This window comes from Ahaetulla prasina, chromosome 1, assembly GCF_028640845.1.
Source record: "Ahaetulla prasina isolate Xishuangbanna chromosome 1, ASM2864084v1, whole genome shotgun sequence".
Classification (NCBI taxonomy): domain Eukaryota; kingdom Metazoa; phylum Chordata; class Lepidosauria; order Squamata; family Colubridae; genus Ahaetulla; species Ahaetulla prasina.
The window spans coordinates 87,249,363-87,276,930 of NC_080539.1; the positions used below are offsets into that span (position 1 = coordinate 87,249,363).

At 41.5% G+C, this 27,568-nt stretch overlaps 1 protein-coding gene across 2 annotated transcripts; it reads left to right on the forward strand.

Annotated features, from left to right (window-relative positions):
• The first annotated feature begins 336 nt into the window (after nucleotides 1–336).
• DACT2 (dishevelled binding antagonist of beta catenin 2) lies at nucleotides 337–27,166 on the forward strand. 2 transcript variants are annotated; one of them, XM_058167651.1, is made up of 4 exons: nucleotides 337–858; nucleotides 15,390–15,522; nucleotides 18,327–18,611; nucleotides 23,585–27,166. In XM_058167651.1, exons 1-4 carry the CDS (start codon nucleotides 619–621, stop codon nucleotides 25,396–25,398), a joined length of 2,472 nt encoding a protein of 823 aa, XP_058023634.1. In that variant the 5' UTR covers nucleotides 337–618; the 3' UTR covers nucleotides 25,399–27,166. The 2 variants fall into 2 exon arrangements, with proteins under 2 accessions (XP_058023634.1, XP_058023640.1); XM_058167657.1 differs by lacking the exon at nucleotides 337–858 and having other exon boundaries at nucleotides 15,406–15,522; nucleotides 18,217–18,611.
• The last annotated feature ends 402 nt before the right edge of the window (nucleotides 27,167–27,568 follow it).

A 27,568-nucleotide genomic window follows, 5' to 3' on the forward strand; every position in this document is an offset into this window, starting at 1 on the left:
AGGAGAAAGAAAGAAAAGCTTGCTGCAAAAGAAAACCATTCGGATGCATCCAGGTAGCCGCCAAGAGCCAAGCATCCCTTGAAGACCTATGAGGATCAAGGTTTACCGAGCCTATGTCTTCAACTGCAGCTTGACTTCACTGGACTGGGGGGTGGGGAAGGTGGGAGGGGAATTTGCAAGGAGGGGCAGACAAAAATTACCCCCCTACACACGTGCCCCTCCTGAGAAAGTGGTTCTCTGCAGGATCGCCAGACCTCTCGCTGAACCTTCCCAATCAGAGGGCGGGGACTCCGGGGTGGGGGTGGGGATGGTGAGATGGAGTGGGGGAAGGAATGAATGAGGCGGCCCCGTGGTTGGTTCGCCCTCGCCGGCTTTCTGTCTCCTCGGCTCGGCGGTGGCCCTGGGCTGCCCCGCGTCGGAGAGGGCGTTGAACCGCAGCCTCGCCTCGCCTCCGCCCGCTCCCCAGCCGCAGTGGCCGCTCCTCCGCTTCATTCCGTCTTAGCGGAGGGCGAAGCGAGTGGCTGCTGCTCCCGCCGCCTTTTTGCGCGCTCCTGGACCCTTCTTTCCAAAAAGCAGCAGGTTCCTGGCATGGCCGTGGCTTGAGAGCGGCGTGGAAAGATGCTCGCGGGGAGGCAGCACCACCAGCAGCAGCACCGGCCGGGTGGCTGGGACCGCTGCAGGGTCAGCGAGAGACTGCAAGCCGCCCTGGCCGGCCTCCAGGAACTCCAGGTGCTGCGGGAAAAACAGCGGGCGCTGGTGAGCGAGGCTTTGGCCATGCAGCGCCCAGCCGAGGAGAGCCAGGCACAGAACAAGGAGCAGCGCTTGGAAGCCACCCTCACCGCCCTGAAGGAGCAACTGGTAAGGGAGCCGCTGCGGAGGCTCCTGGGTTCGCGGAATGCCCTTGGTTTCCGAGTGGGGTGGGTGGGTAGGTGGGAGACCCGCAACGCGCCCACGACACGCGCGGCTCGGGCTGTTCTTTGGCCAGGTAGGCGCGCCCCGGCTGGCTCTCGGGGAAGACAAGGCAGAGGCTTCTGTAGCCGGCAAGCTTTCGAGGGAGACCGCCTGGCGGAAAACCGGCGGGGTCCCGGTCGGTCATTGTTCGCTACTCCTGGTTGTATGGAGCTCTCTCCCTATTCCGTCTTGCCATGCGAGGTGTCCATGTGTAGATCCTCACCCCAACCCGCAAAAAAAAAAAAAAAGGAATCCCCCTGCAAGAAAATCTATTATTTCTGGGCTGAACAAGGAGGAAAACCTTTCATTCTTGTTTGAACAGAAGGATTTCGGGGGAGGTATTGTTAACAGCCTACCTTTGCACGAAGTAATTTTAATAGTAATAGTATTAGTAATAGTATATTAATAGTAAGTTTCCTCCCCACCTGCAGTCTTTCTCTGCCCAGTTGCACAATCTTTGTCCTGATCTTCTTATCTGTTAGATCTTTACTTATATAAATAGAATTTATCTATAATGAAATACACACACACATATACACACCCACCCTATTTTAATGGTAACCATTAAAAAAGGGAAGGCTCTCGGGTATGTTATAAAAGAACAACAGGGTATGTTCTCACATGTTCAGAAAAGGAGTATATATATATGTCTGCATTTGAAGTTAAGAATATTCAAATTCTCCAGTGTAATAATTTATGATAAGGGAGCATTATTTAAATTAGAATCCAATCTCTTAAAAGTGCAGTCATATAATAACCCTGGGGCGGTCCTTGTTATCTTCCTTCCAAATCTAAGAGGACTTTAAATATTGTATTTTTCCCAAGTAAATGTATAGCAATTTAGCCACAATGTGAGATTGTCATCCATAACAACGTGCTTCCTGTCTGTTGCATTTTTAACCACAAATGTGAATTCTGCACAAAAAGAAAATATTGAAATAACTCTGAATTGGAGTATAGTGGTAGGGTTCCATTAGCTACATGTTTTGACTTGGATCTTGCAGACTCTTGATGTCAGTGAGAAAGTACCCATGGGTAAGTAGACTTGGATGGTAAATTGCCCCTTTGATCTACTCCACCCATTATTCAGTATCTTAAAAAAAAGTTTCAAACTGCAATTCCATGGGCATTTGCAAGTAAGTCCTACTGTATTTAATGAGGAGCAACTCAGAGTCCAAGCAACTGAGCAATCAGATACTACTAAAATGGAATGTGAATTTTGTGATGCAACTTTCAAGAAGAGGACATGGCTATCCTTTTATACATGTGAGGTGAGGGAAAGGAGAGCTTTGTTCATTTGATGCTATTACCTCAACAGGACTGAAATCTAAGCACAAACAGCATCCTATGAATGCTGACTCAAAGTAAATGCAACTGATTGGGACTTATTGTATATACAAAGTTACCCTGTGAAGCCTTGTTGAAAATTATGGTTTATAAGGTTAAACTGGGTTTATTTCTGAGGAGTTTAGGGAGACTAAGCAGAAATTACCTCTTTTGGGGGGATGTTTTGGCAATTACCAATCTTTTTATTTCTTCTTCCACAGCCATACATTTAATTGAACTATAAAGCCATTCAGTTTACAGTTTGAGGTTTTGTTTGCTTAGTTTCTAGTTATTCCAAGTATGATCTCTGAGTAAAACAAAGAAAAAATATGAAGCTCATTTCCCATTCCATATTCTAATTAAATTATATTCTGGTGCACAAAATCCACTGGGATGATTCCAGATCATGCTTGCATTCTTTCAATACATGTACATATTATTTGACTTCCTTTCTAGACAAATACATTTTATTGATAAAATAAAAGTATTTTATGCACAGGAACAGCAATCGATGTCTTTCCATGCAGACAACTTTTTCTCTACTTAGCATAATTATAACTATATATGGGGATGCATTTTTAGTGAGTTTTCAAACAGATGTTCACATTTTTTAAAATAGATCTATTTATCTTGGTATTTGAAGAAGTATGGAGAGTTATGATAATTGGAAAAATTAGGAAGCAGTTCACATCATACTGAAATCAGCCATCAAGCTGCTAAAATGCAAATGTCACCCTTTGCTCTTTTAAAAAAATAAAATAAAATAAAATTACCTCTCACATTTTAGCAGACTGTCTGGAGACTGATCACAATCTCTGATTCCTTGAAGGTACTACACAGTATTCCAGTGTAGGGACAATCTGCACATTTTTAAAATAAAAAAAAGGATTCAGAGTAATCTAAATATAATTTGACTATAACTTCTAATGCAGCTTTTTCCAGTGTACTGCCTTTAGATATATCAAAATTATAAACTCCAGTATATTCAGCCAGTTTGGGCATAAAAGGCAGGCAGATATTGTCAGTCACATTGGATATTTCTAAACAGACAGACTCATCCCATGAAAGAAGATAATTTCTTATCCTAAAGAAGTGTAAAATAGCCTTGGACCATGACTTCTATTGGAGAGACTTATCAAGTCACTCTTAGCATAAGAGAACACAGGGTTATTCTGAAGCAAAGCCATTTTCTTCACCATCAAGAAAACAAATTAAAATATCTGCTGTATCATCAAAATCAGGAAATGCCTTTATTAATATCAGCTAAGAATTTAAACATTTGTGGGTAAGTTGTCAAAATCCCTGGATCTCTGAGATGTTACAGCATGCAGAGGGGAAGAGGGTGGGATGGAGTAGAGAAAAGGCACAATCTTAAACGGATTAGTGTCTATCCCTAGGTGTTGTCATGCAGGTTTTGGGTTACATTTAGAACTATTGAGAGAGCAGCCAGCAATCAAATTCACTTTGTGTCAACTTTCCTATCTTGCTTCAAATAAAGTAGTGAGTCAGATCAAGAATATGGGAACAAACCCACCCAGCTGTTGGATCTTTCAAACAGGTAAACAAGACCATGTAAGGTTTCTTAGTTCTTTTTTTCCTCAGATTTACTTATCTGAAATTTTATTTATATATTTAAATTTCATAGTAGAGTGTAGCTATGGGAATATTGTTAGATTTTCAAGCTTTGTTTTATAAATGGTATTTATGCACTATTTTAGTGTAGAGTTTCACATTACTTCACAAAGATTATTTCTCTCAAGTAATTTTGTTCAATATTATGATCATCACCATATGATAAAAAGTGATACTGAAAGATTACTTAATAAATTGATGACCAAAACAATATAAAATATATCTCACTCACATATATTCTTTGTGGTGTTTCCTATCTATTGAGGCTAGCACAGTGGAGGCAATGGGCCTATGTGTTTTTTGTTATTGGTAGAGTTAACTAGTTCTTCAGACAGATGCACAAATAGGGGGTGTTGCCCTATATTCATATAATCCAGCTATCTTAATCTATTGAACTGTTTTGGGTTCTCACCTACCCTCTCTTTCCAAACATAAGCTACAGGATGGAATGGGATCCCATGTTCGTCTACTTAGAAAAATTATCTTTCCTCCTTCTCTCAAGGGCCGGAATAGCTCAGGCTGTTAGAGCCTGTTATTAGAACACAGCAGCCTGCAATTACTGCAGGTTCAAGCCCGGCCCAAGGTTGACTCAGCCTTCCATCCTTTATAAGGTAGGTAAAATGAGGACCCAGATTGTTGGGGGGGCAATAAGTTGACTTTGTAAAAATATACAAATAGAATGAGACTATTGCCTTATACACTGTAAGCCGCCCTGAGTCTTCGGAGAAGGGCGGGATATAAATGTAAACAAAAAAAAAAACCACTTTCACTTTTAGACGCCATTTTAAAAGTCAATTAATCAAAGACAAAGAAAGGTTTCAAATTTCAAAAAGGGAGTCGGTACTTGCCGTGCTGATTCTACATCAAAGTTCGAACGCTTGTGAAATTCCCGTCTGCTTGGAATATCAATCAATTTAATAAGTTCTCTAGAGCAGAAGCAACATTCCTCTCCTTTTCCCTGATAAAAACAGGGGCGTGCTGAAGTTGGAAGGAGTGGAATTCGGTGGGGTCATAAATCCAGGAAAATTCGCTCTTAAGAGCAAACCCCCTGTCAGACCTGCCACTCTTCCACAATTCTGATAATCTCTTTCACCCAGAGATTATGCTAAGCTCAGTGAACAGTGATTTATTTTCTGTTTCACTGACTTTTACAATCTTCTAACACGGAGTGCTCTGTTTGAGCACCCAGCAGGAGGGTGACGTTTTTAGTACGATGAAGCAGCGTTACTTGTGGATTGTTACAAACGGAGTTTTTTTTATACTGAAAGGAGGGAAGGAGAGTTATTAAGTTTGAATTCCTGATTCTTTTGAAGACAGAATGGCAGCTAAACCTTTAAAGCCTTCTGGAAGAAGGGGATCTGAACCAAGTCTTGAGGAAATATTGAAAGAACAATTAAAACTTTCTGAAGATAGGCAAAAAGAGATGATGGAGAATTTTAATGCAAAAATAAGAGAAGATATTCTTATGGCAGTTCAAGGACTGAGTAAAAAAATTGAAGGATTGGAAGTGGAAATGCAACAGATCTCTCAGTCAAATAAGCATTTAGAAGATGAAATGAAAGGTGTTCAGAAAAAAGTGGATCAAAATGAAGATCAGGTTGTGATATTACAATATAAACTTATGGAAGGAGCTCTTAGAATTCGTGGTATGCGAGAAGAGCGTGGAGAAGACTTAAGAAAAATTATATCAGAAGCATTGGCTGAATTTATTGAAGCGGACCCCCAAGAGGTAGCTTACCAAATTGATAAAATATATAGAGTTAATTCTTGGATTGCAAGACAGAGAAAGCTTCCTCGGGACATTGTGGTTTATTTTGTGAAAAGGACTATGAGAAATCAAATTCTGCAAGTTTCATATCAGACAACTTTAAAAATTGGAGAACAGGAGTTGAAGGTGTTGAAAGAGATTCCTTCAAAGATGTTAAGAGACAGGAAGGAATTTGCTTTTTTTACACAAGAACTTAAAAAACATCAGATTCAATTCAGATGGGAGGTGCCAGTTGGACTGACACTATTCTATCAAGGAAGGAGATATAGAATTGACACTGTTTTAAAGGCAAAGGATTTTCTTTCTACAGTTTTGAAAGTCGAAATAGAAGTGATAGAAAAACTTCAAGAGACTCAAGAAGGCGTGGTGACCCAAGAGCCTTTATTGCTGCCAGTATTAGAGGAACCACAAGAGCAAAGGGTGACAAGAGGAGCCCTTAAGCGTAAAGAAGAGCAACAGTCTCAAAGTAAAAGTCAGGATCCCATTATGGAAGCTGTGGGAGGAGCTAGACGGAAGATACCGGAGGAGGAGCTTCCGTTGTCTGCTTCAAAGCTTCAGGAGGCCAGTAATGGCAAATAGAATCTTGTCATGGAATGTTAATGGCTTGAATTCAGCTCAGAAAAGAAGGAAAATATTTCACTACTTGAAACAATTTAAAAATGATGTGATTTGTTTGCAAGAGACACATATAAAATTATCAGACCAAAAATATTTAGTTAATTCAAAATTGGGTAACCATTTTGTTGCATCAGCTTTGGAAAAGAAGCATGGAATTGTTGTATATATCAGGAAGGATATACCAGCTAAGCTAATTGAGGCAGATATTCAAGGAAGATTTATTGCTATTGAACTGGTGATAGATGCAAAAAAGACTTTGTTGATAGGTATTTATGCACCTAATCAGCAACAAGAAAAAGTTTTACAAAATGTTACATGAGAGGTTGACCCTCTGGGATTATAGTTCGTTTATTTTATTAGGAGACTGGAATGGAGTAATTGATACAAGAAGGATAAGAGAACTTCCTCCAAGAAGATACCTATACATGCAAAATTACCTAAATCTTTTTTTGTAATGATGGAAGACTTTGAGTTTAGAGATATATGGAGGTTACGGAATCCAGATGAGAGAGATTTTACTTTTTTTTCTGATAGGCATCAATCTTTTTCACGCATTGATTTTATTTTAATTTCTAATGACTTGCTTTCTAGGGTGAAGAAAACGAAGATATTTTCGAGGTGTTTAACTGACCATAGCCCAGTATGGATGGAATTATTACAAGGGAAAAAAGGTGGTAGAACATGGAGGTTGAATGAAAATCTGTTTAGATATGAGGATAGGAGGGGGTTGGGAGACGAAAAGCTTTGGATGTGGTTATTTGGATTGGACTTTACCTTGTGATTGACCCGGGAAGCCGGGGGTGGGGGAGGGAGGGGGATGTTTTGTTTTTTTTTTTTTTTGGGAGGGAGGGGGAAAAAAGGGGGAAAATGTTTTTGTTTTTTTTAAAACTCTTTCAATAAAAAAAAAAAAAAAAAAAAAAAAAAAAAACCACCTCTGAAAGTGTTTCTTTGTAACCTTTTAATTGGCTCTACTTTGCAATTTGGAAGAAAAAGTTGTCAAAATCCCTGTTTCCCTATTTCTTCTGTTTCTACCTATTTAGCTGGAATAGATTGAAAGTGTGCAACAACTGCTTCTGTTGTTTCTTCTCTTTTTAAAATATGGAATGTGTTCCCAAAGGAGAATTCAATCAAAATGTTATAGACTTCAGTCTCTCCAGTCTTGGTAATTACACACTTCAGTAAGCATTGAGCTAATTCAGATCTCCAAGATCCCTCCCTCCTTATTGGTTTTAGACATGGCCATTAATTATCCATCAGGTGCGACACATGCAAAGAGTATTCACTACATGGGAGTAGCTTATCAGAAGGCATTGGGGAGTGAAAATTGACTTTAACCTTCACGAGATGCTTAAATCCCACCTGAGAAGCTTTGAAGCCAGCATATTTTGATTAGAGTCAAAATGGCGGCACAGGTGTACTGCCAATCTTTTGATTACCTGCCATTGATAATATTAACTGATAACCCCCACTATATTTTATTTAATGCCAAAGAAAATAAGAGTTAAAGCATGCTCAATGCTGATGGGCTAATACAAACTCCCAATGACCTCTAGATAAAACAGTTTGTTCCTATTTGATATCTGTACCTTAGTTTATAATAGCTCATTCATCCCATGTGCATAAGATTTGAAAATGGATGGTTAGCTGATGAAGATTGAGCAGAAGGTTAGCTGAGAAAGAGGTTGAAGGAAAAGGCTTTACTGTGTACCCATTATTGGAAAGGTTTTATATGTATCAGTAGTCCAATGTTTTGCTTGCTTCTGGATCCAATTCAAAGTGGTGTTTATCATGATTAAAGCCCTTTATGCAAGGGTGAAATGCTTCCGGTTCGGACCAGATCGCCTGATCCTGTAGTGATGGCAGCGGGTGGTTTGGAGAACCGGTAGCAAAAAACCCTTCCCCACCCGCCCTCAGCTGAACTGTGAGATTATCAGAGGTTTTTGGTTTTTTTTTACTTTTAAAAGCCCTTTTTCTTCATCCGAAAAAATGCTTTTAAAAGTAAAAAAAAGCCTCTGATGATCACGCAGCTAAGCTGGGATCATCAGAACCCTTTAAAAGCATTTTTTCTACAACCTCTTCAGCCAAAGAGGTTTTTTTAAAAAAAAAGCTTTTAAAAGGCTCTTCTGGCAATCCCAGCTGAGTTGGCTGATCATCAGAGGCTTTTAAAAGCATTTTTACAAGCTCTTCGACCGAAGAGATTGTAGAAAAAATGTTTTTAAAAGAAAAAAAATTAAAGTTGGCCACGGCCACCCGGTCGCATTACCACCCCCCCCCACAAGTCTTTTTAAAACATTAAACCTCTGTAAACCCTTTTTAACTTTGTTTTTAATACTTGGGTTTCCTTTTTAACTCATAAATCTCCCAGAATCACTTAGATGAGATGGGTGGATAATAAAGAAATTAGTATATTGAGCATTATTCTAAAAACACAAAAAGGAAACTACTGACTTACAGACTTTATCAAACAATCTAAAGACATCCTGATCAAAGTTATCAATAGCTTAAGGCATCTGAGAGTCTCAAAGTTCAACAGACATCTTTTCCTAAAGCACAGGTAATATAATCCTGCACAATTTAGAAGCGTGTCACACCCAGTTCGAAGGACCAACTATTACAACAGATTTGACTTCCCTTCCTGAATAGTAATCAGATTATTTCAGCTAAATTCCTACTTTTGATACTTGTGTCTTCTAAACAAGTAGCCTTCTAGTTCAAGTGTGTCTAGTCTCCACTCAGTTTTTCCATAGAATAAAAACAATAAAATTAAGGCTGCGCTCCTAAACTGGTTTACCAAATCCCATACAAATGCTTACAAATAAGCATTTAGTTTCACCATAATAACTCTGTCTTTATTTTGATGGAGTCGCTCTTTATGTTTAAAGAACACAATATTAGAAAATATATCCAGCTAAATGAGTCATCCCTAACCTTCACTACATTTTTTACATTGTAATTAAGGGATGGCCATCTAACTTAGCCATCTAACATTCTCTCACTTGTAAAACTTACCTAGTACTTGCCAGTAACATTGTTTGGGAGACAACAGTGATAAAAATAGGAATTTAGCTGAAATAATCTGATTACTAGACAGCAGATAATATTCAGGAAAAGCAGGAAGAGAAGTCAAATCTGTTTGCCCTCTGGGCAATAGCAAGAGCACAATGGCCAACCTTTCAGAATTGAGTTTCTTATGCCTCTATAGATTTTGGCAGGCACTTCAAAACTTCACAGCACTGAAAGGACCAGTTATTCTTGCTGAAATTCCATCTAACCCTAAATGAGCTGGCCATGTGCTCTAGAAAAGGTAAAATGGAGCTAATGTCAAATGTCTTCAGTTTTTAGTGGATTACCTGTATCAGAAATATTTCTTAGTGTCTAAGATGTTTTGTGTGGGTGGGTGGGTTTGTTTGGTTTTTTTTGTTTAGCAAAGGGACGTTTTGAAAAATCATACTTTTCATGGTCTACTGCATAATTTTTTTTTCAGCTGATATTTTAAAATCAGTTGCTAATGCTACAGGTAATATTTCTGCTTTGAACTTTATCCCCACCATTTCTGTTTTTACTGCTTCTCTTTGTCCTATTCTAAGCTTTTATACAAAGGCCTGTTTCTTTTATCTTTTGCTTAGTGCCTAATAATTTGAAATGATTTATTAATAATAAAAAATATCTTGATCGACATACCGGAAAATGTATTTTCTAATGTTATTCAAGTATTCCTTGCAATTTTGTTTGCACACCTCTCCACCATGTGTTTTGTGGTAGAATATTTTGGAGGGCAACAGCTGGGCAATATTAAAAAATAAATTACTATCTCCCCCACCCCCCCAAAAAACCCCAGATGAACTAGCAATTTGGAGGAACCTAAGCTCTTAATAGCATAAGGTGCAGTGGTGGGTTGCTACTGGTTTGCACCTGTTCGGGAGGACTGATAGCGGTAATTTCTGCTAGTTCAGAGAATCGTTAGTAATTGCTGACTGGCCACACCCCCGAGCCGGTTCCACTCGCCCCAGCCACCTGACGCTCGCTCGCCCCACCCCCCCTCCACCCAGTCACTTTTCACTTACACTGTGTGGGTCCTCGCTTGCAGCTTGCCTGCCTGAAGCACAGCGCCCCAACTGAGAGACCCTGATCTGCCTGCCACGTAATCCTGCGAGTTGCGGCCTACCTAGCTGCCCCTGCCCCCCCCCCCACCATCCCAGCCTGCCTCCCCTACTCCCTTCCCCGCAGCCCATAGTTTTGCCATGCTTGTCTGCCTTCCATGCTGCCTTCCCACCGTCCCGGTAGCCAGCTTGCGAAGTCAGGCAAGCGGAAGGCCACGTGGAAGGCAGGCATGCATGGCAGGGCTGTGGGGAAGGAGTTAGCAGGCTTCTCCCTTCCTCGCCCTGCCATGCTTGCCTGCCTTCCATGCTGCCATCCCAGTGGCCAACTTGCCACCTACACCCACCCTGCCTCCCTTTTACTTTTAATGCGCCCCGCTTCCCTTCCCAAACCTTGGGAGGCGGTGTCCTCTGTGCTGCAAAGCCCTCAAAGTGGCTGCAGGAGTGGGAAAAGGAAAAAAAAGCATTGACCTCTGAAAGCTCTCGAAGGAGACCTCCATGTTTGTGTGTTTGGCGGTGTTGAAGGGAACCACGTGAAGGGAGCCCGCTGGGTAACCACGCCGGCTGTGATCGGCTCCTTGCCTTCTGCTGCCTCCGTCACCTCTGCCATCCCAAGTCAGCCATCCTCACTGGAAATGCGGAGAAGCGCTCAGGGAAGAAACTGCCTTTTCTTCTCCGACTTCTGTTGGCAGAGAGAAGGAAGAGGCAGAGGTGGTGGCGGCAACGGAAGGCAAGGGGCCAATCGCAGCCAGTGTGGTTACCTGGAGGGCTCCCTTCACGTGACCCCCTTCAGCGCCTCCCTTCAGCGACGATCAGCTGGGATCGTCAGAACCCTTTAAAAGCATTTTTTTCTACAGCTTTTTTTTAAAGCTTTTAAAGCTTTTAAAAGGCTGCTCTGGCGATCCCAGCTGAGTTTCCTGATCGGAGACTTTTAAAAGCATTTTTTACAACCTTTTCTGCCTAAGAGGTTGTTAAAAAATGCTTTTAAAGGGTAAAAAAAAAAGTTGGCCACACCCATCCAGTCACATGACCACCAAGCCATGCCCACCCAGTCACATGACCACCAATCCACACCCACCAAATAAGTCATGCCCACAGAACCAGTAGTAAAAAAAAATAGAACCCGCCCTGATAAGGTGCTCTAATTAAGTCAAACTTTGGAGGAAAACAGAGCCTTTATACAAGCCTTCAATACAGAGTGCTTAACAAACATGTTGAACTACAACTCACATAGTTCCACTCACTACAACGAAAGGCCATGTTGGTAACTGTTTTGGAAGGAATTAGTCCAGTATAGGTGATTTATGGAAGTTGTGATGGGAATTCCAATTCCTTGTAAGGAGCCTCACTCCCAAATTTATTGGGCCTGATGTATCCGGCAAAGCCCTACTTGACTGGAGCAAACAGTTTTTTGGATCATCAAAAAAATGGTCTCAAATGACCAGTTTGAGCACAAGAAATAACAAATACAAATCAGGAATGGATGAGAAGTGTGAAAGCCAATCAAACACTGATGAAGCACACCAGGCCTCATGGTAGGAGAAGTTGGAAAAGAGGAAAGAGTTTATAAGGCCAGTGTAAATAGTTTCATACTGGCTAAAGTGCTGTAAAATTGCAAACAGATCCTGGTACAATAAATTTTCCTTGAATACCTGAGAGTCCTGTGAATGCTTTGTGGCCATTAATCAGAAACCACAAAGGGAGGGATTGGCTGGCAAAACATTAATCATGAAGCAATTAATTCCAACCATGAAAACAAAATTCAGTTACTTACTTCCTGAAATCAGTAAAGCCTAAAGCTCCTTCATTCCTTTGCACATCAGAAGAGCAAGTGCTTAGACATAAAAAAAAAAACGTGTGTATCGTGTTAGTTTGGAATGCTAGCAAGAACGATTATGTATTTGAATGGATTGTATTTTGATCGGTGCCGTAGTTAGATTAGGTCTCCTAACGAAACCTGCAGGAAACTGCATCTCTTGTACAATAGTGTGAGGTTGCTAATAGTGGTATAAATCAGTGGTTCTCAACCTTTAAGTGCTGCAAACCCTTTAATACAATTCCCCACAATGTGGCGACCCCAACCGTAAAATTATTTTTTTTAGGCAGCGATCTCAGCGCGCCTCAGCTGCCACACAAGGGGGAAAAAAGCGGCAAACTTTTTTTGAATTGATCGTGCCTGAAGCCGTATTGGCTAGTGATCTGAACTGCTTGCGATTGCCTTGAGGACGGAGGCATTAAAGTGGAGACTCCTCCCCTATTCAATTTATAGCGCCAGAAGCCAGATTAGGCTAGTGATTGGGAGTAATTGCAGCTGGCTTGAGAGGGAGACATCAGAGCAAAGATTTCTCTCTTTTTTAATTCATCGCGCCTGAAGCCGAATTAGCGATTCTTCGATTCGCAAGTATACTTCCCATATTTCCGATGGTCTTAGGCGACCCCTGGCAAATCGTCATTCGACCCCCAACGGGGTCGCAACCCACAGGTTGAGAACCGCTGGTATAAATCATCTTGGAAGCTGCTTATTGAACAGAGAATCCATAGAGCAGGGGTCTCCAACCTTGGCAACTTTAAGACTTGTGAAGCTGGCTGAGGGATTCTGGGAGTTGAAGTCCACAAGTCTTAAAGTTGCCAAGGTTGGAGACCCCCGCCATAGAGCTAATGCTTTTGCTGAACAAATGCACCTGGCCATGGAAGGATGATCCTGCTGCTCAGCTTAGCAAAACACACTGTGGAAGCCCATTAAGCACACATGTACTCTGTTATGTAAGCCACTGCAATTAAGAACTCAGCTTTTATCAGACTGCCTGACGATATGGAGGTTATTACTCATATAAGTGTCAGGGTAAGCCACAACAAATATCGTACTGACATTCACGTGGACCTAAATAGAAGCCATCTCCAGTCAAGGCAGAAAAGAAAGTGACTGCAGGGATTGGGGTGTTGGGGGTGGGTGGGTGAAGTTTCCCAATTGCCTGCATGCCCCTTCCACATTGGTTGCCTACATGAAAGCAAGCTGGATTTCATCTGTTAAAAATCTCTGTAAAGTTCTGAAGCTTTTGGTGTCCCCCTCCTCCCTAAGCTTCTAAGATACATTCGTTGGCTAAATTTGTAAGGTTGGTAGGGGGGTGGAGTAGTAAATTAGAGAGGAAAGGGGGAGTTAAATTAAGTGCTTCCTAACAAGCCACTGCTGTTCCAGATGTTACTGCTGCTTTGCACATGAGTGAAATTTCAGATGATTGAAATTTCTGAGTTTACTGCCAATCCTTTCCAGCAATCATTACCCTATTTTTGGGAGTATAAGATGCTCTGGACTATAAGATGCACCTACCTTTTTTGGTGAGGAAAACAAGAAAAAGAAATCTGTCTCCCAGCAATTTTGCCTCATTGCAGCAAACAGCAAATAGCCTGCTTTACTTTCATTTTCGTTTTCAGCATAACTTCATTAGCACAAGAAAAAAAAAATCTGCTTACAGCAATTTACCTCCCTGCAGCAAGTAGCAGAGCCCTCCCCCCTCCAAAGCAGCTGAGAGTTGGAAGGCCCATCCAACGGACAATCGACTTGTTCTAATTAGGCTGTGCTTAAGCTGAAATGGGCTGTTTCTTCTTGCTGCTTGCTGCAAGGAGGTAAATTGCTGGATGGCAGAGGCCAAAGGGTGGGGGGGGGCAGTGGGTGAGCAGGGCTACATTCGCTGTATAAGGCGCACCTAAATTTTCACCCTCTTTTAGGGGGGAAAAAGGTGCGTCTTATACTCCGAAAAATATGGTAATTCTACAATAGTGGAACTGAGAGACTAAAATATATGTATTTAGGCTTATGAGCTATGTGAAAACACAGACTCATAGACAAGTCTAAAGCAGAGTTCCCCAATCTTTCTGGCTTTGCGGATGCCAGGAGACATGGGGAAGAGGGGATGGTTCGGTGCGAGTGGTGGGGAAGTGCATGCTTGCGCTCACAAATGGAGCACACGTGCATGCGCTTGCCTGCTGCTTGCAAAAGGGGGAAGTGTATGCGTTCACCCACCATTTCGGGTGTCCTGGTTTTGAACAGCTTACAACCCATAGTGGACCATGGTCTGGGGATTGGGGACTCCTGATCTAAAGTTTGTTCTTTTCCTAGTCCAATCAGCAACAGACTTTTTGGGATGGAATGTTTATTAAAATTTTGTTGATGTAAATCCAGGATTTTCTTCAATTTGAATAGAACGTTTTTGTTTTGGAGAAGGGAAATCTTTTTTTAAAAAAAAAATGCCTTAAAACAGTTTTACCTTCCAAAGAAGGCAATATTGGAAGCTGTTCATCTAGAAATATATTAAGCAAGTATTACTGACTGTAAGGATATAAAATTAGTAACTTTATGGGCTTTCTTCAGATTTTCTGAAATCAGTGGAAGCCTTTCTTAGCAGCTGAAAGGACATTGAACGGCATGAATGAGGAAGAATTCACATAATCCATAAATTGGAATTAGTAGATTGCTTAGGGAGGAGAAAAAGGAATATTTTGGTATCCTTGTGCCCTATATCACAGAAGATTTTGGAAGTGCCTCTCTCCACTTTAAACTGCCTATTTATTTATATTTATTTATTTATTTGTCTGTCTAATTTATGTATCACCCATTTTACAGATTAACTTTGAGCACTGTACAGTGTACAGCTTCAGATATTTTGGTTGTCACCAAGATGGTTCCCCCAAGTCCTTGAGTTTCTGAAATGGTTTATTAATTAAAGACCCACAGAAGGTTCTACAGATAGAACTTCAAAATGTATTAATATGAATTATTTGCGTGGCCCTTCCATGCTCAGTTGTACCATCAAAGTCATCAGTTTAAACTCTCATAGAATCCAGTCAACATATTGTGACTAGGAGCTACTAGTCTTCCTATTTTGTTCTGCCTTTGTGCTATTTCTTCAAAGATCAGACTAGTCCTAGAAGATAGGAATGTTGAGTTCCTCCTACAGAGCCAACAGAAACTGAACATCTTCCCTTTCCCCTATGAACAGTCACGGCTGAGGAGACAAGATGTGGGACTGAAAACTCATCTGGATCAATTGGACCAGCAGATCAGTGAACTGAAGTTGGATGTCGGCAAAACTTCCATTGAATATCTTGATAGTGATAGTAGGCCCAGTTCAGGTAATTGGATGTTTTTTCCTTTTCTTCTGCTATGAACATTTTTATTTATTTTTTTTACAGTGGAAAATACAGTAAAACAACGATAACACAAAAGGCAATCCATAAAGAGGAAATTTATGGGTGAGGAACAGACTTACCATATGTCCCCCTAACTTCCTATACAAGTCCCTAAGCCCCTGCTGACTGTGCTCTTGAAATTAAGTGACAAAATTGGCTATTTGGTGTGGCACCATGTTTAGCCAAATGAAGGGCAAAAGGAGATCTTCACACTTACCTCTTCACTCATCCAAACTCTTCCACTTCTGTTAGCACCATTCTGTCCCTTACCTTCTCCTTGCTGCAATTTGGAAGTGATAAAAGATTTTTTATTTATTTATTTGTGGAGTACATATTAGGTAATACATATAAGTATAAGCATGAATTGAATACATAAAATGAATGCAAATAAAGGGAACATTAGGATAGGGATGGTAGGCATGCTGGTGCTCTTATGCACGCCCATTACAGACCTCTTAGAAATGGGGTGAGGTCAACAATAAACAGTCTTAGGTTAAAGTTTTGGGGGTTTTGGGATGAGACAACAGAGTCTGGTAATGCATTCCAGGTATTGATCACTCTGTTGCTGAAGTCATATTTTCTGCAATCGAGTTTGGTGCAGTTTATAATAAATATAATATATATAAATTATTATATAATAATTATTTATCATTTATGGATTGATAATCAATAGTAAAAACACTGAAAGAAAGACGAAATAGTAATTTATTACTATATATATACAAAGGTGACTTATTTCCTAAGTTTCTGTTTTTAGCGTTTTGACTCTTTGAAGTCTACCATTTTTCAAAAAGTGGGATCCTATGCTCAGGATTGCTGTTGTGCATATTTTGCATTGAGCACCAGTCTTGCTTAACCTGGTGCCCTCTAGAATTGTTGAACATCATTTTCCATAATTTTTCCAGCTATACATACAGCTGAATGTTATAAGAGGAAATAACATTTCCATAAATATTCTTCTCAGTTTATTATGTGGTGTGTGTGTGTTTTTTAGTTGTGGCTACTCTTCTGATATTTGAGAATTACTTGCACATTATAGATAGTCTGTTTGCTTTGGAGGAACTTGTTATCACCATCCTGATCACAACTAGAAGTAATGGCAGATTTCCTTCTTTATATTAAACAACAAAGCTTAAGGAGACCTCTGGTTCTTTCTCAGGAGGAGACTGGGTAATAAACCCTTCATGATCCTATAAGCCTAACTTAGTATGAAGTAGACTGACCATAAGTTCAGTAGGAAAACAAGCAAACTGAAAAAGAAATGGTTTTATGCTTTCTTTTTCGCCTAGATGGACAAAGCCATAGTTAAGATTTTTTTCCCTCATACTAAAGTAAATGAAGCAAACCATGGATTTCATTGTCTTTACCCACACAGGAAGGGAAACTGTGGGTGATGTGTGAACTGACTCACTGAGATTCTTGCCAAACATCTGTTCTATGTGAACTGGGAAAGAGATAAAAAGGAGAGTGAAGTTTTGGAGGCTCTAAATTTGTTACGTCAAAATCCATAGACATGGATGTTATGTCTAAATCCATAGATATGGATAATTATGGATAGTGACTATTAATGTTTAATAGTATGTTATTAAAATACAGATGCACAACCTATAGCCTCCTGGAAGATCACTTAGAGCCCTACAGAAACCTGAATGTTGTTGCTCAATTTCAGTGATATTGAGATCTCCCAATTGCCATTGGTGCATCAGTCAAATTGATCTATCTCATCTCCATCATTCAGTCTTGTCTTCATTCTCTTTGAAGCTACCAACCTTCATGCCATTGTTACTTCTTGGTGCTTGGATTTGCCATCTTCCCCACCAACAACAACCAGCTTTTCAATTTCATCCAATCCAACCCATCTCCAGTCTTCCCCTTCCTATTAGATCCGTTCCTTTCTACTTTGGCTTGTGCCTTTTGCCTTAGTCTTCCATCAGGGTTTGTTTTTTTAATTTCTTTTGCCTGACAAAAAGCCAGCGGTTGTATCATAGCAAAGTCTTTTATAATTGGTTGACCCAGTAGATCTGTCATCCAATTAATCTTATTTTTTTTTCCTGTTCTTCTCTTGCTTTTTGTGGTTTTAAATGTCTACTATGTGAATTGGTCTTAGTACAATTGTGAAATAGATGGCATTAATTTTAAGATGATGATCATTCAGATAACAATTATCTCCCTATGCTCTGTTTAAAATGAGCATAGGGAGGAAATAGAAAAGGCAAATCCTTCCATCTATGAGGAGCTGTCTTTTTCAGTTCATTAAATGAATACAATTAATGCAACCAAAATAAAACAAAGCTTGTTTCTGTGCTTTCGCTGAATTTCATTTTCACACCATTTCTATGGGTTCTATTTTTGCCCATTTTGGAGCACAGGCTCAAAATGCTTTTCAATCTCCTGGAGCGTCCTTCAAAACTTGCTCACCTGTGTATGACAGTTTTGACATTGCCAGTCAAAGACATAACTCTTCAAACTTTCCCTCACTGACAGATTTTTAATGGGAAAAGCCAGAAGCAGTGAGAAAACTTGGGAGGCTTAGAACTATGAGACCAGAAAGTCCTTAACTCACCATTGCAAAATTTTGTGAATGAGGGACAGCAGAAATTTTGTCTGAAAGCACCTGGTTTTTTCTCTCTCTCACAGTACTCACATCTATGAAATGGAAGAGAAGGAAGTGCTCCAACTGAACCTTCTGCTATGCAGTTTATTTGTTCTCTGTAAACCAGGAAATATTTTTTTTTTTGATTCATCAGGTTTTTATGATCTGAGTGATGGTGGCTCCTGCTCTCTGTCTAATTCCTGCACATCTGTCTTCAGTGAATCCATTTCCTCCTCCCATGCCAGTTTGTTACCAAGTTCTCAGCTCTCCAAAACCCATCTTAGCATCTTTGATTACCGACCCAAATCTGCAGATGAAACCACAGTGCGCACCCAGTTCCAACAGGAGGGACCTCATAACAGTGATGGATGCCAAAGCAAAGCTTGCCTAGATGTTTCAGGCACTCCAAGCAAGTCCAGACCAAGGCCTGTTTCTACTGGTAAGTATCTCAGGTTCTTTAGATCTTGATTAGAAAGAGAAATAGCTTTCTTTTTATCCTTGCTATTATTGATGAAGATGCTAAGGCACATGCTATTTGTCTTTATTCTGAAGAAGTAACAGGATGTTGCTGAAGCTGTCCTGGATTGGACAGTGTGGGAAGTTATCTTTCACACAGTACATACCAATATGGACAGGTTTAACTCACTTAAAGTCTCTATACTTTTAATAGTTTATACCAGACAGATTTTTAATCAGTTTAGCCTCTCTTGAAACAGCACGGTGTACTGCCTGAATTACTGTCTGGTCTCCAGTTTGGGCCAGGAGCTTGGAACTTCAATATCCCCACTCAATAGCAACAAAGATAAACAAAGCTTGCAGCCACACTGCATAGTGCAAACTGTTGACATGTTTCTATGATGTTCACATCGTGAAATGCAGTTCTCAATCTTAAGCCAGTTTCATCAAAGCAGAATGCTTTAAGTTGAGCTTGATTTTATAGACATGATTTGCCATTGCATTTCCAATTTTGTGTGTGTGTGTATTCTCATTTACTGTGTCCTTATATCTCCAAAATAGGGACGTGTGGCTCAGTGGCTAAAACACTGGAGTTGACTCTAAAATCTCTTGCTATTATAAATATACTAGTCTTTAAGGTGTCACTAGGTTTATTGCTGCTTCTTCTCTTCTGCCACAGAACAACATTGGCTGACCTTCCAGAGTAGTTCATTCCAATTTGCTGCCCTCTATATGTGTCAAATGAGGGATGCAGTGGCTCAGTGGCTAAGATGCTGAGCTTGTCGATCAAAAGGTCAGCAGTTCAGCAGTTCGAAACACTAGTGCTGCCGTGTAATGGGGTGAGCTCCCATTACTTGTCCCAGCTTCTGCCAACCTAGCAGTTTGAAAGCACATAAAAAATGCAAGTAGAAAAATAGGGACCAGCTTTGGTGGGAAGGTAACAGCCTTCTGTGCACCTTTGGCATTTAGTCATGCCCACCACATGACCATGGAGATGCTTTCGGACAGCGCTGGCTCTTCAGTTTTAAAACGGAGATGAGAACCGCCCCCTAGAGTCGGGAACGACTAGCACATATGTGTGAGGGGAACCGTTACCTTTACCTATATCTCCAAGTAGTACTAATTTCTGCTTTTTCACCGAGACTCTTTTGTCTCAGTGTCTTGGAAACTGCAGGTACTTTAAGAACCGCACAGCCCATAACTTTAATCACACTGGAGGAATTTTAAAAACATTCTCTCTTAGATGTAAGCAGAATAGCTGATTCCTTGCCGATAAGAGGTACATGTTGGTGAGATATGTGTACCTATTGGAGATGAGCAAAGTTACATTTCTTCTGAACTACTTTGGAGGTCATTTAAACCTCCACGATTGTGCAGGAAATACATAAAGTTGGAGGGGCTGTTCAGTTCAGAGTGTTTGCACTAAGTAACTAAATGGACTTAAAGGCACAGTTTCACTAGAACTGAGTAAAGTGCAAGAAATAATAAAAAAAAGGATGCATAGCAAGAAAAAGAAATTTCTGTTTCTATTAACTTCAGCTTTTCAACTTACTCGGTTAGAGAAAGCTGGAATTAATTAGTTACAGTATAGTTTTTACCCACTTTGCTCTGTGAAAGAAATAATATAGCTGCTGCCCATATCAAGAAACTTTTCCCAAAATTGGCCAATATTATCATGAAATGGAGGTATCTGGGCATGTATCAACTAAAGCATTTAAACTTAGACAAGTTACACAGAAGATTTGTCTTGATTACCTCCTTTGCCCCTTGATTAGTGTCAGAATGAAACTTGAGCTTCACAGTCTTGAGCCTAAGAAAAGTCAAGAAAGCAGTTGGCCTGATTAATTCTAATGAGATGTAACTATCTGACAAATGAAAGTCACTCAGATCTGCTCTGACTTGGACTGTGACTGATGGCTGGTTCTGTGGTGTGATCAGAGATGGAATGGGACTTTTTGCCTTGGCCGTGCTTGCTTCTCCACCAAGCTTCTGTCTCGGGGGATTCTCCTCTAGCTTTTTTCCTTGGCTGACACCCTCCCATCCATTTGCCACGGCCAATTGGCTACAGTGTTCTGTCTCCTTCCCCACTTCGTAGTAACGAGCTGGCCTTCAGCCAGTGGATTCACGGCTCTTATCAGTCCTGGCAGAGAAATCGCAGCTGCTTGCCAAAGTTCAAACAAATGACTCGCAGAGTAAGACTTCAGCTCTCTTTGAAATGGTTCAGCTAATCTTTTGCTCCCCGTGGAGTGCGAGCAGTCCCAAAGCTCCTTATATATCCTGTGGGTAGGGCTCCTGCCCCACCCTTCCCTTTGATGATGCCGCCTCTCTAATCTTCTGAAGTGCGGGTTAATCCAAGCTTGATTATTATTATTATTATTATCAGCTGGGTCTGAAGGTGTAGCCTGAGGAAGGGAAGAATCAGGGGATGATGGCCTCATTACATCCTCCGATTGGCCTGGTTCTGGCTCCTGGAGCTGGGCCAAAGGCATCAGTGCTCCCGAGGTAAGCCTTTCCGGCCCTTCCCCCTCACTCTCGGAGTCACTTTCAGGCATGGGGCCAGGTTCAGGGGCTGGAGTCACAACACGGCCTCTCCGTCCCACATGCTTCAGCACGGCCCATTTGACGAACACTATTAGTCCGGGCTTTTTGCCTCCTGGGACAATTAGCCACCAGCCAATCGGCTAGTTGCCAATGCTGGCAGCCAGAAGCCAGCTGCATCCAAAGGAGTTTTTGTTTTGGGTGGGTATCCTAGCCTTAGAAAGAGAGAGGGAAGGAGTGTGGCATCGAATGGGCTGAGCTGAAGCGTGTGGGACGGAGGGGCCGTGGCGATGGGCAGGGGCATGTTAGCCAAGGAGAAAAGCTAGAGGAGAATCCCCCAAGGTGGAAGCCTGGTGGAGAAGCAGGCATGGCCAAGGGTAGGAGGCAAAAAGTCCTAAACCTTCTGGGGGTGAGAAATGGGGGGGACACTTTTAGGGGCTTCCTTTTGAGCTGGTTGCTGGATATTGGTTGGAGATGTTATTCCCTAAGCCCCTCCTTTGTGGGGAGCTACAGAGTTTGACTCTCCCTACCCATTCCTTTTTCTACATGAAACCACTATGTGAGGCTATTTTCTGGTTTGGGATTCATTATAAAACCGGCCAAGTGAGACTATATGAATGAATGGAGGAGGAACCATCTAGGATTCAATCCTACCAAGATCGAGTTCCTGTGAATGTTAGGTTGTACAGAATAAAGAAGATGACTTTGATTGAGATATGCAAGCTCCCTTATCAAAATAACAAGGGGTGAAACATAAGTAAAGTCCACAAAAAATGATAATATTCAGAAGAGATTTAGACAGTATAAGCAGGGGAGAGGGTACAACACATATCTTCAGGTTTACTTTATTATAACCAGTCTCAATAAAAGTAATGTTAGCTATTTGGTGGAATTGATTTCCTGGTCTGATCTATTGAGGCTGACACAGGACCATCTAGATCTGGGGAGATTCCATCTTTAACCTTGAATGGAATGGCACTTCCCCATTCAAGAATAGTGTACAATTGGTGGTCTTGCTAAATATAAATACACAGCTTCTGCTCCATCAGCAAGGGACAGGTATGGCCAGGAAAGTACACAGCTTTATCCGATAAGCCAACTGAACCCTTTCCTAGATTGGGAATTTTTGTACATAACCTAGTACAAAACCTCACAGCATGTTTATTGAAGTGTGCTCTACGTGGAGCTGCTTGTGAAGATCACTCAGAACATGCAATTAGTCAAAAATCCAGGAGTACAGGCAGTGATGGCAGTGGCTCGGTATGCCCATGCGACATGAGCAGTTCAAAATGCTGGCTATGATCCATAAAGTCCTTCTTGGCATTGGGCCTGGTTACTTGAACGAGTGCCTAATAGCAGCCTGCTGGATTGATCTGATAGAATCACCACACTCCGGGTTTCTTCATTTAAGCTCTGCCATCTATTGAGACTCCAGCTGCATGTCTTCTCCACATGGCAGCTGCCTTCTGGAGTAAGAGCTAGACGGTTTCCATACTGGTGAAATTTAAGGTTCAAGAGAACCTTAAAACCCTTGACTTTTCTCCCAAGATCTGAGCTAGTTCTTTGCTGACTTTATGATATGTCCGTTATTGCTGACCTGATTCATCCCTTTCTTTACTATTTTATTTTGATTCTGAACTTCTTATTTTTCTCTTATGCTGTGAGTCACCCAGAATTGATTAGAGCTAGGAGGCATCTAAGTTAAATAAGTTAAAATTTAAAAAAAAAGAATAATAAAATCTAAGCCCCCATATATTGAAGTGGCAACAGGTCTACACCAGTGATGAAATCCAATTTTTTTTACTACCGGTTCTGTGGGCATGGCTTAGTGGGCGTGGTGGGGAAGGATACTGCAAAATCTCCATTCCCACCCCACTCCAGGGAAAGGATATTGCAAAATCTCCATTCCCACCCCACTCTGGGGCCAGCCACAAGTGGTATTTGTCAGTTCTCCAAACTACTCAAAATTTCCAACCACTAGAAGATCTTGAACACAGGTTATCCCATCATTACTATATTCCTGTGGAATAATGAATGTTTGGGGAATGGGTGTTGATTTTATTTTAAAGATTCAAATTTATTAATTGCATTGCTAAAGCATATATTGGTCCATGCTGCAATGAAGCCGGGACAGGATGGTTTGTCAAATGAATTCCACAAATCATTCTGAACACATGGGCTTTGTCACAAATGAGGAGGATCTATGCCTGGCTGTCTTCCGGAAAACAGAGCCATAACGAGGAATCTTTTCAATGGAATGCAATGGAACACTTTGCCTTTGTGTCATGCACAAAGTTCATTGATATCAAAAGCAGCATCATGTCATTGCCTTGTATTGATGCTCATTTAAAGAGATGGAAACACCAAAGATGTTATTTTCTGTTAACTTTTTTTTGTGGAATTCTGCCTTCTCCTCAGGTGACCTTGAAAGACTCAGCGTCGTGGATGCCGGATTTCCAAAAGTCACTGACCTCAAGGCCTCTACCCAGCTTGGTTCAGGAGGGGAAGTCCAATTTTATTGCATGGACCCCAAATACCAAAGCAATTTGGTCTCTAAAAGTGGGAACGATGTGTATCCTTATCCTAGCCCTCTTCATGCGGTTGCTTTACAGAGTCCCCTTTTCTCCCTGGCAGAAACAGAGGGCCGCCCTTTATTTAAAGGTGCACCTCATTTCATGGGGCCCAGCTTGATTAAGACTCGGCCACTTATGGAACTCAGGCCAGGGGGTTATATCAACAAACTGCTGCAGCTGACACGCAGCAAAGGAAACTATCCTGCCAGCTATCCTGCCGAGTTCAGTGAGAAAGGTCCAGCAAAGAATCAGCCACTCACAATGCTCCAGAGACTCATTATTATCCCCAGTCCTGGTGGAGTGAAAATTAACAGCAGCAGCAGCAGCCAGCTGGAAAAACAGGGGGCCCCACTGTCTTGCAATAAAGGCGATGGGAAGCCACCAAGGGACGGGCCTGAAGGGGAATGTGCCAAACAGCCGGAGACGGTGCATTGTGCGAATATAGAGCAGGCAGCTTCCCTGGCTGACACAGAGTCTTCCCCGGCTGTGAATGGCTGTTATCCCGCTAAGCCATCTGTGTGGGACTCTCCTGTCACTGAGGCTGGGGAAAGCAGCCTGGAACGCAGCTCTTCCTGCTCACCGTTTGGAGTTGATGATTCCAACTTGAGCCTCCCAAACACGTGGGGTGCTTCAGCCAAAAAATCTCACAAGAAATCTCCGAGAGCCGTAAACCCTGAAGAACCCGAGTCTGTGCCCCAGGAGGAGTTGGTTCACGCCAAGTTTGTCCCTACCGAGTCCCATCAAGTTCGAGTCAGGTTTGCCAATTCTAAGGTGAAGCCTGTGAAGATGAAGAGGAGGAATAGTGAGAAGTTGCTGAGGCCGGGCAGGCAGGTGCTTTATGTGGAGAAGCCACATGGGGTTCACCAGCTTGCTGCCAAGTTGCCACTTGAGTGGAGTTTGTCTCAGAGACAGCTCAGAGGAAGGCATCTAATTCGGAGGCCGACCTTTGCAGGGGAAAGCACCGGGAGATCTTGCTCTGAGTCCAGTCTGTATCCTGTGCCATTCGGGATCCCTCAAACACTATCCAGGTCTGAACTCTGCAGAGCATCTGCTAATGGTATGTATTCTCTTGAAGCAGCTTATTCTGACCCAATGCTTAAAAAAAAGCAGCGCAAATGGCAATCCACAGTGGAGATCTCGGCAAAAACCCAAGTTTCCAGCCTTTCTAGCACCCTTGCCTTGGGACCACCAAAACAGGGAAGGAGAGCGGGGATTTTGCGTACTGTAACCATGAGAGCCGAGTCCAAAAAAAGCCTCCCTCTTCATCCAGGGGCCTATGCCAAAAGTGAGTCTGACCATTCAGAGTATTCTGCTGAATGTGCATCACTTTTCCACTCCACCATTGCAGAGACCAGTGAAGGAGAAATTAGTGACTATACAACCAACCGCTTTGGTGACAGTGAATCCAGTGATAGTGATTCAGAGGAGGGTAGTAGCAGCAGTGGCAGCAGCCTGACTCTTGATTATGCTGATGAGATCCATGAGCATGAAATGATCTGGCCCACATCTACGGGCAAGCAAGCAGCAGCAGCCGGTCAAGTTTTGGCCAAGCCTCTACCACCGGTGCCCAAACTCTGCCGCATCAAGGCATCAAAGGCTCTCAAGAAGAAAATTAGGAGATTCCAACCTAATTCCCTGAAAGTGATGACCATGGTTTAAAAGGAGAGGAAGATTGTTCGGTCAGCTGCTTGTGTCCCTGTTCGCAAAGCCAAGGAAGATTGGTACTGTAAAGGATTCCTGGATCCTAGATTTCAAGTCAAGGTGGTCGTTGTTGTTGGGTTTTGTTTTTGTTTTTTGCATTTGTTTAATGCCTGTCTAAATAACACTGTGTTCCTTTTTCTGTTCTGTAAGTGTGTTTCCGTGGCTTCATACCTACCCTACGTCATTCCATTCTAATAGCTACTAAGTGTTTAGATTATGTGTCCCATTCATCCAAGTCCTGATGAATTGAGGGAAGAATGCATAGCCTATAATGCATGGGGGAGATTTCCCAAGGTTGGCAGGTGTGTTTGTCTACGTGTGTAAGATTGCTTTCTTGCCAGAGATGGCACTGCAACGTGTTTCTTGGAAGATCACTCATCGTCAAAAGAGCTCACCTTCTCATCTTCTCTTTCCCCATGGTCATCCATATTAATGAGCAGCAAGGCAAGATACGGATTGAGAAAATGAACAATAATAATCATTATCAACATGGCTTATTCAGTAACACTTGTCATTCGTTTCAGTTTTCTGGGGTCAGAGAGTTGTGCATGGCTCAGAGGAAGGTTTGGATATGATTCTTGGCCATTTCTAAATTCAGAAGATTAAATAATGTTCTACAATATAGAATACCATCTTTTGATATTGAGATGTTTGCATCTTCTGGACTGGGTAAACCACCCCAAACTGTGCCACAGCACATTACCAGCTCAGATTTATTGCAGGCTCAATAAATGTTATGATCTACAAAGATGTAAAAAAGCTGTCTCACTTTATTTAAAGCAAAAGGTTTTCCTAATTTTGTTCAGAGGCTGCTCATAGTTACTTTGGTGACCAAGCTTTTTCTCAGTGGATATGTTTGAAATGAATTGGGTGCTACGTGGGTCATAACACTTGGTCCCTACACTGCTAAAGCCACATGAATTCCTGGTGTGATTGTATTCTTTTCAGAAGAAAAATACTACCAAATGCTAGATGCTGCATTTAAGGATTGTGCTTGAATTCAGTGCTGCAGCAATTTTTTCTTTAATCCACAGATAAAATGCATGGACAAATGTACCCAAACTGATGTGATAAGTTTAAGATTAATACCCCTGTTTTTTTTTCTAACTGATGGATAGATTTTAAAGCATTTCTCACCCATTTTACTGTGGATGAGGTTTATCCATTCATAAAATGGGTGCAATTGGTAATTAATAAGCTACAAAAGCACTAATATGCTAGAACTGGGGTTCCCCATGCTGGGTAGGGAATTCTGGGACTTAAAGTCCACAACACAAGTCTTAAAGTTGCCAAGTTTGGAGAGCCCTGTCTTAGAAAACTCTACCACACTTTCTAGTTGTCTCCTCACTCTCACCCTTCACAAGGATGTTACAATAATATTCCAGTTTTCCTTTTCCTTGGGCAGGTGATCTACTTGGAAATAAAGCACATACACCTATATACAGAAACAACACACTTTTATTTTCTGCAAAAATATATAAGTGATTATTTGGAACAGAGGGGCAGGTACGAAGCTGGGAATAAAACATGGTGCCAGAATTTGGTACTTTTCTTCATAGCATGCCCAATTCCTATTTGTGAGCACACTATCGGGCACCCTCAACACTGATTATAGCAGTACTGTGAGCAAAGTGAGGCTCTTCCTTTTACATAAAAGTAGATCTATCTATTTCTTACGGTATTTTTTATACAAGAAGAGTATAGTAGTGAGAAAGCTTGTAATCAATGCCAGGAAACACACAAAAGATTTTATTCTTAAGGGGGGGGCGGGGGGGGCGGATGGAAGTCTTGTTGAAGTAAAAGAGCAGACTATACAACATAATAGGTTATTATTTCTCTTTTAACCTAAACGAATCTAATTAACTTCAAACCTCCACAAAGTGGGGCTTCTAAGGAAACATTTAACCCTTCTCTCTTGTACCAATTCCCAAATTAAACTCGCCTCTCCTTCACTTCTTGGCTGAGCTTCAACTGCTTAGTGGAAAGTGGGTTGAAAACCTCAGTCAGAATGGTCAAGGAACTGATCGTTTTCCCTGCAAGGAAAATTTAAAATAATGGTATTTTTTTTTAGCCTCTAATCTATTTTCATACCTTAAAAATGCACAGTTAGTTTACGGCCATGATGGCG

Coding starts and splice junctions, on each gene's coding strand:
- DACT2 (XM_058167651.1), top strand. CDS start 619: ATGCTCGCGGGGAGGCAGCACCACCAGCAGCAGCACCGGCCGGGTGGC. Junction 15,523..18,326: donor TGATAGTAGGCCCAGTTCAG/GTAATTGGATGT, acceptor TTGATTCATCAG/GTTTTTATGATCTGAGTGAT. Junction 18,612..23,584: donor ACCAAGGCCTGTTTCTACTG/GTAAGTATCTCA, acceptor CCTTCTCCTCAG/GTGACCTTGAAAGACTCAGC.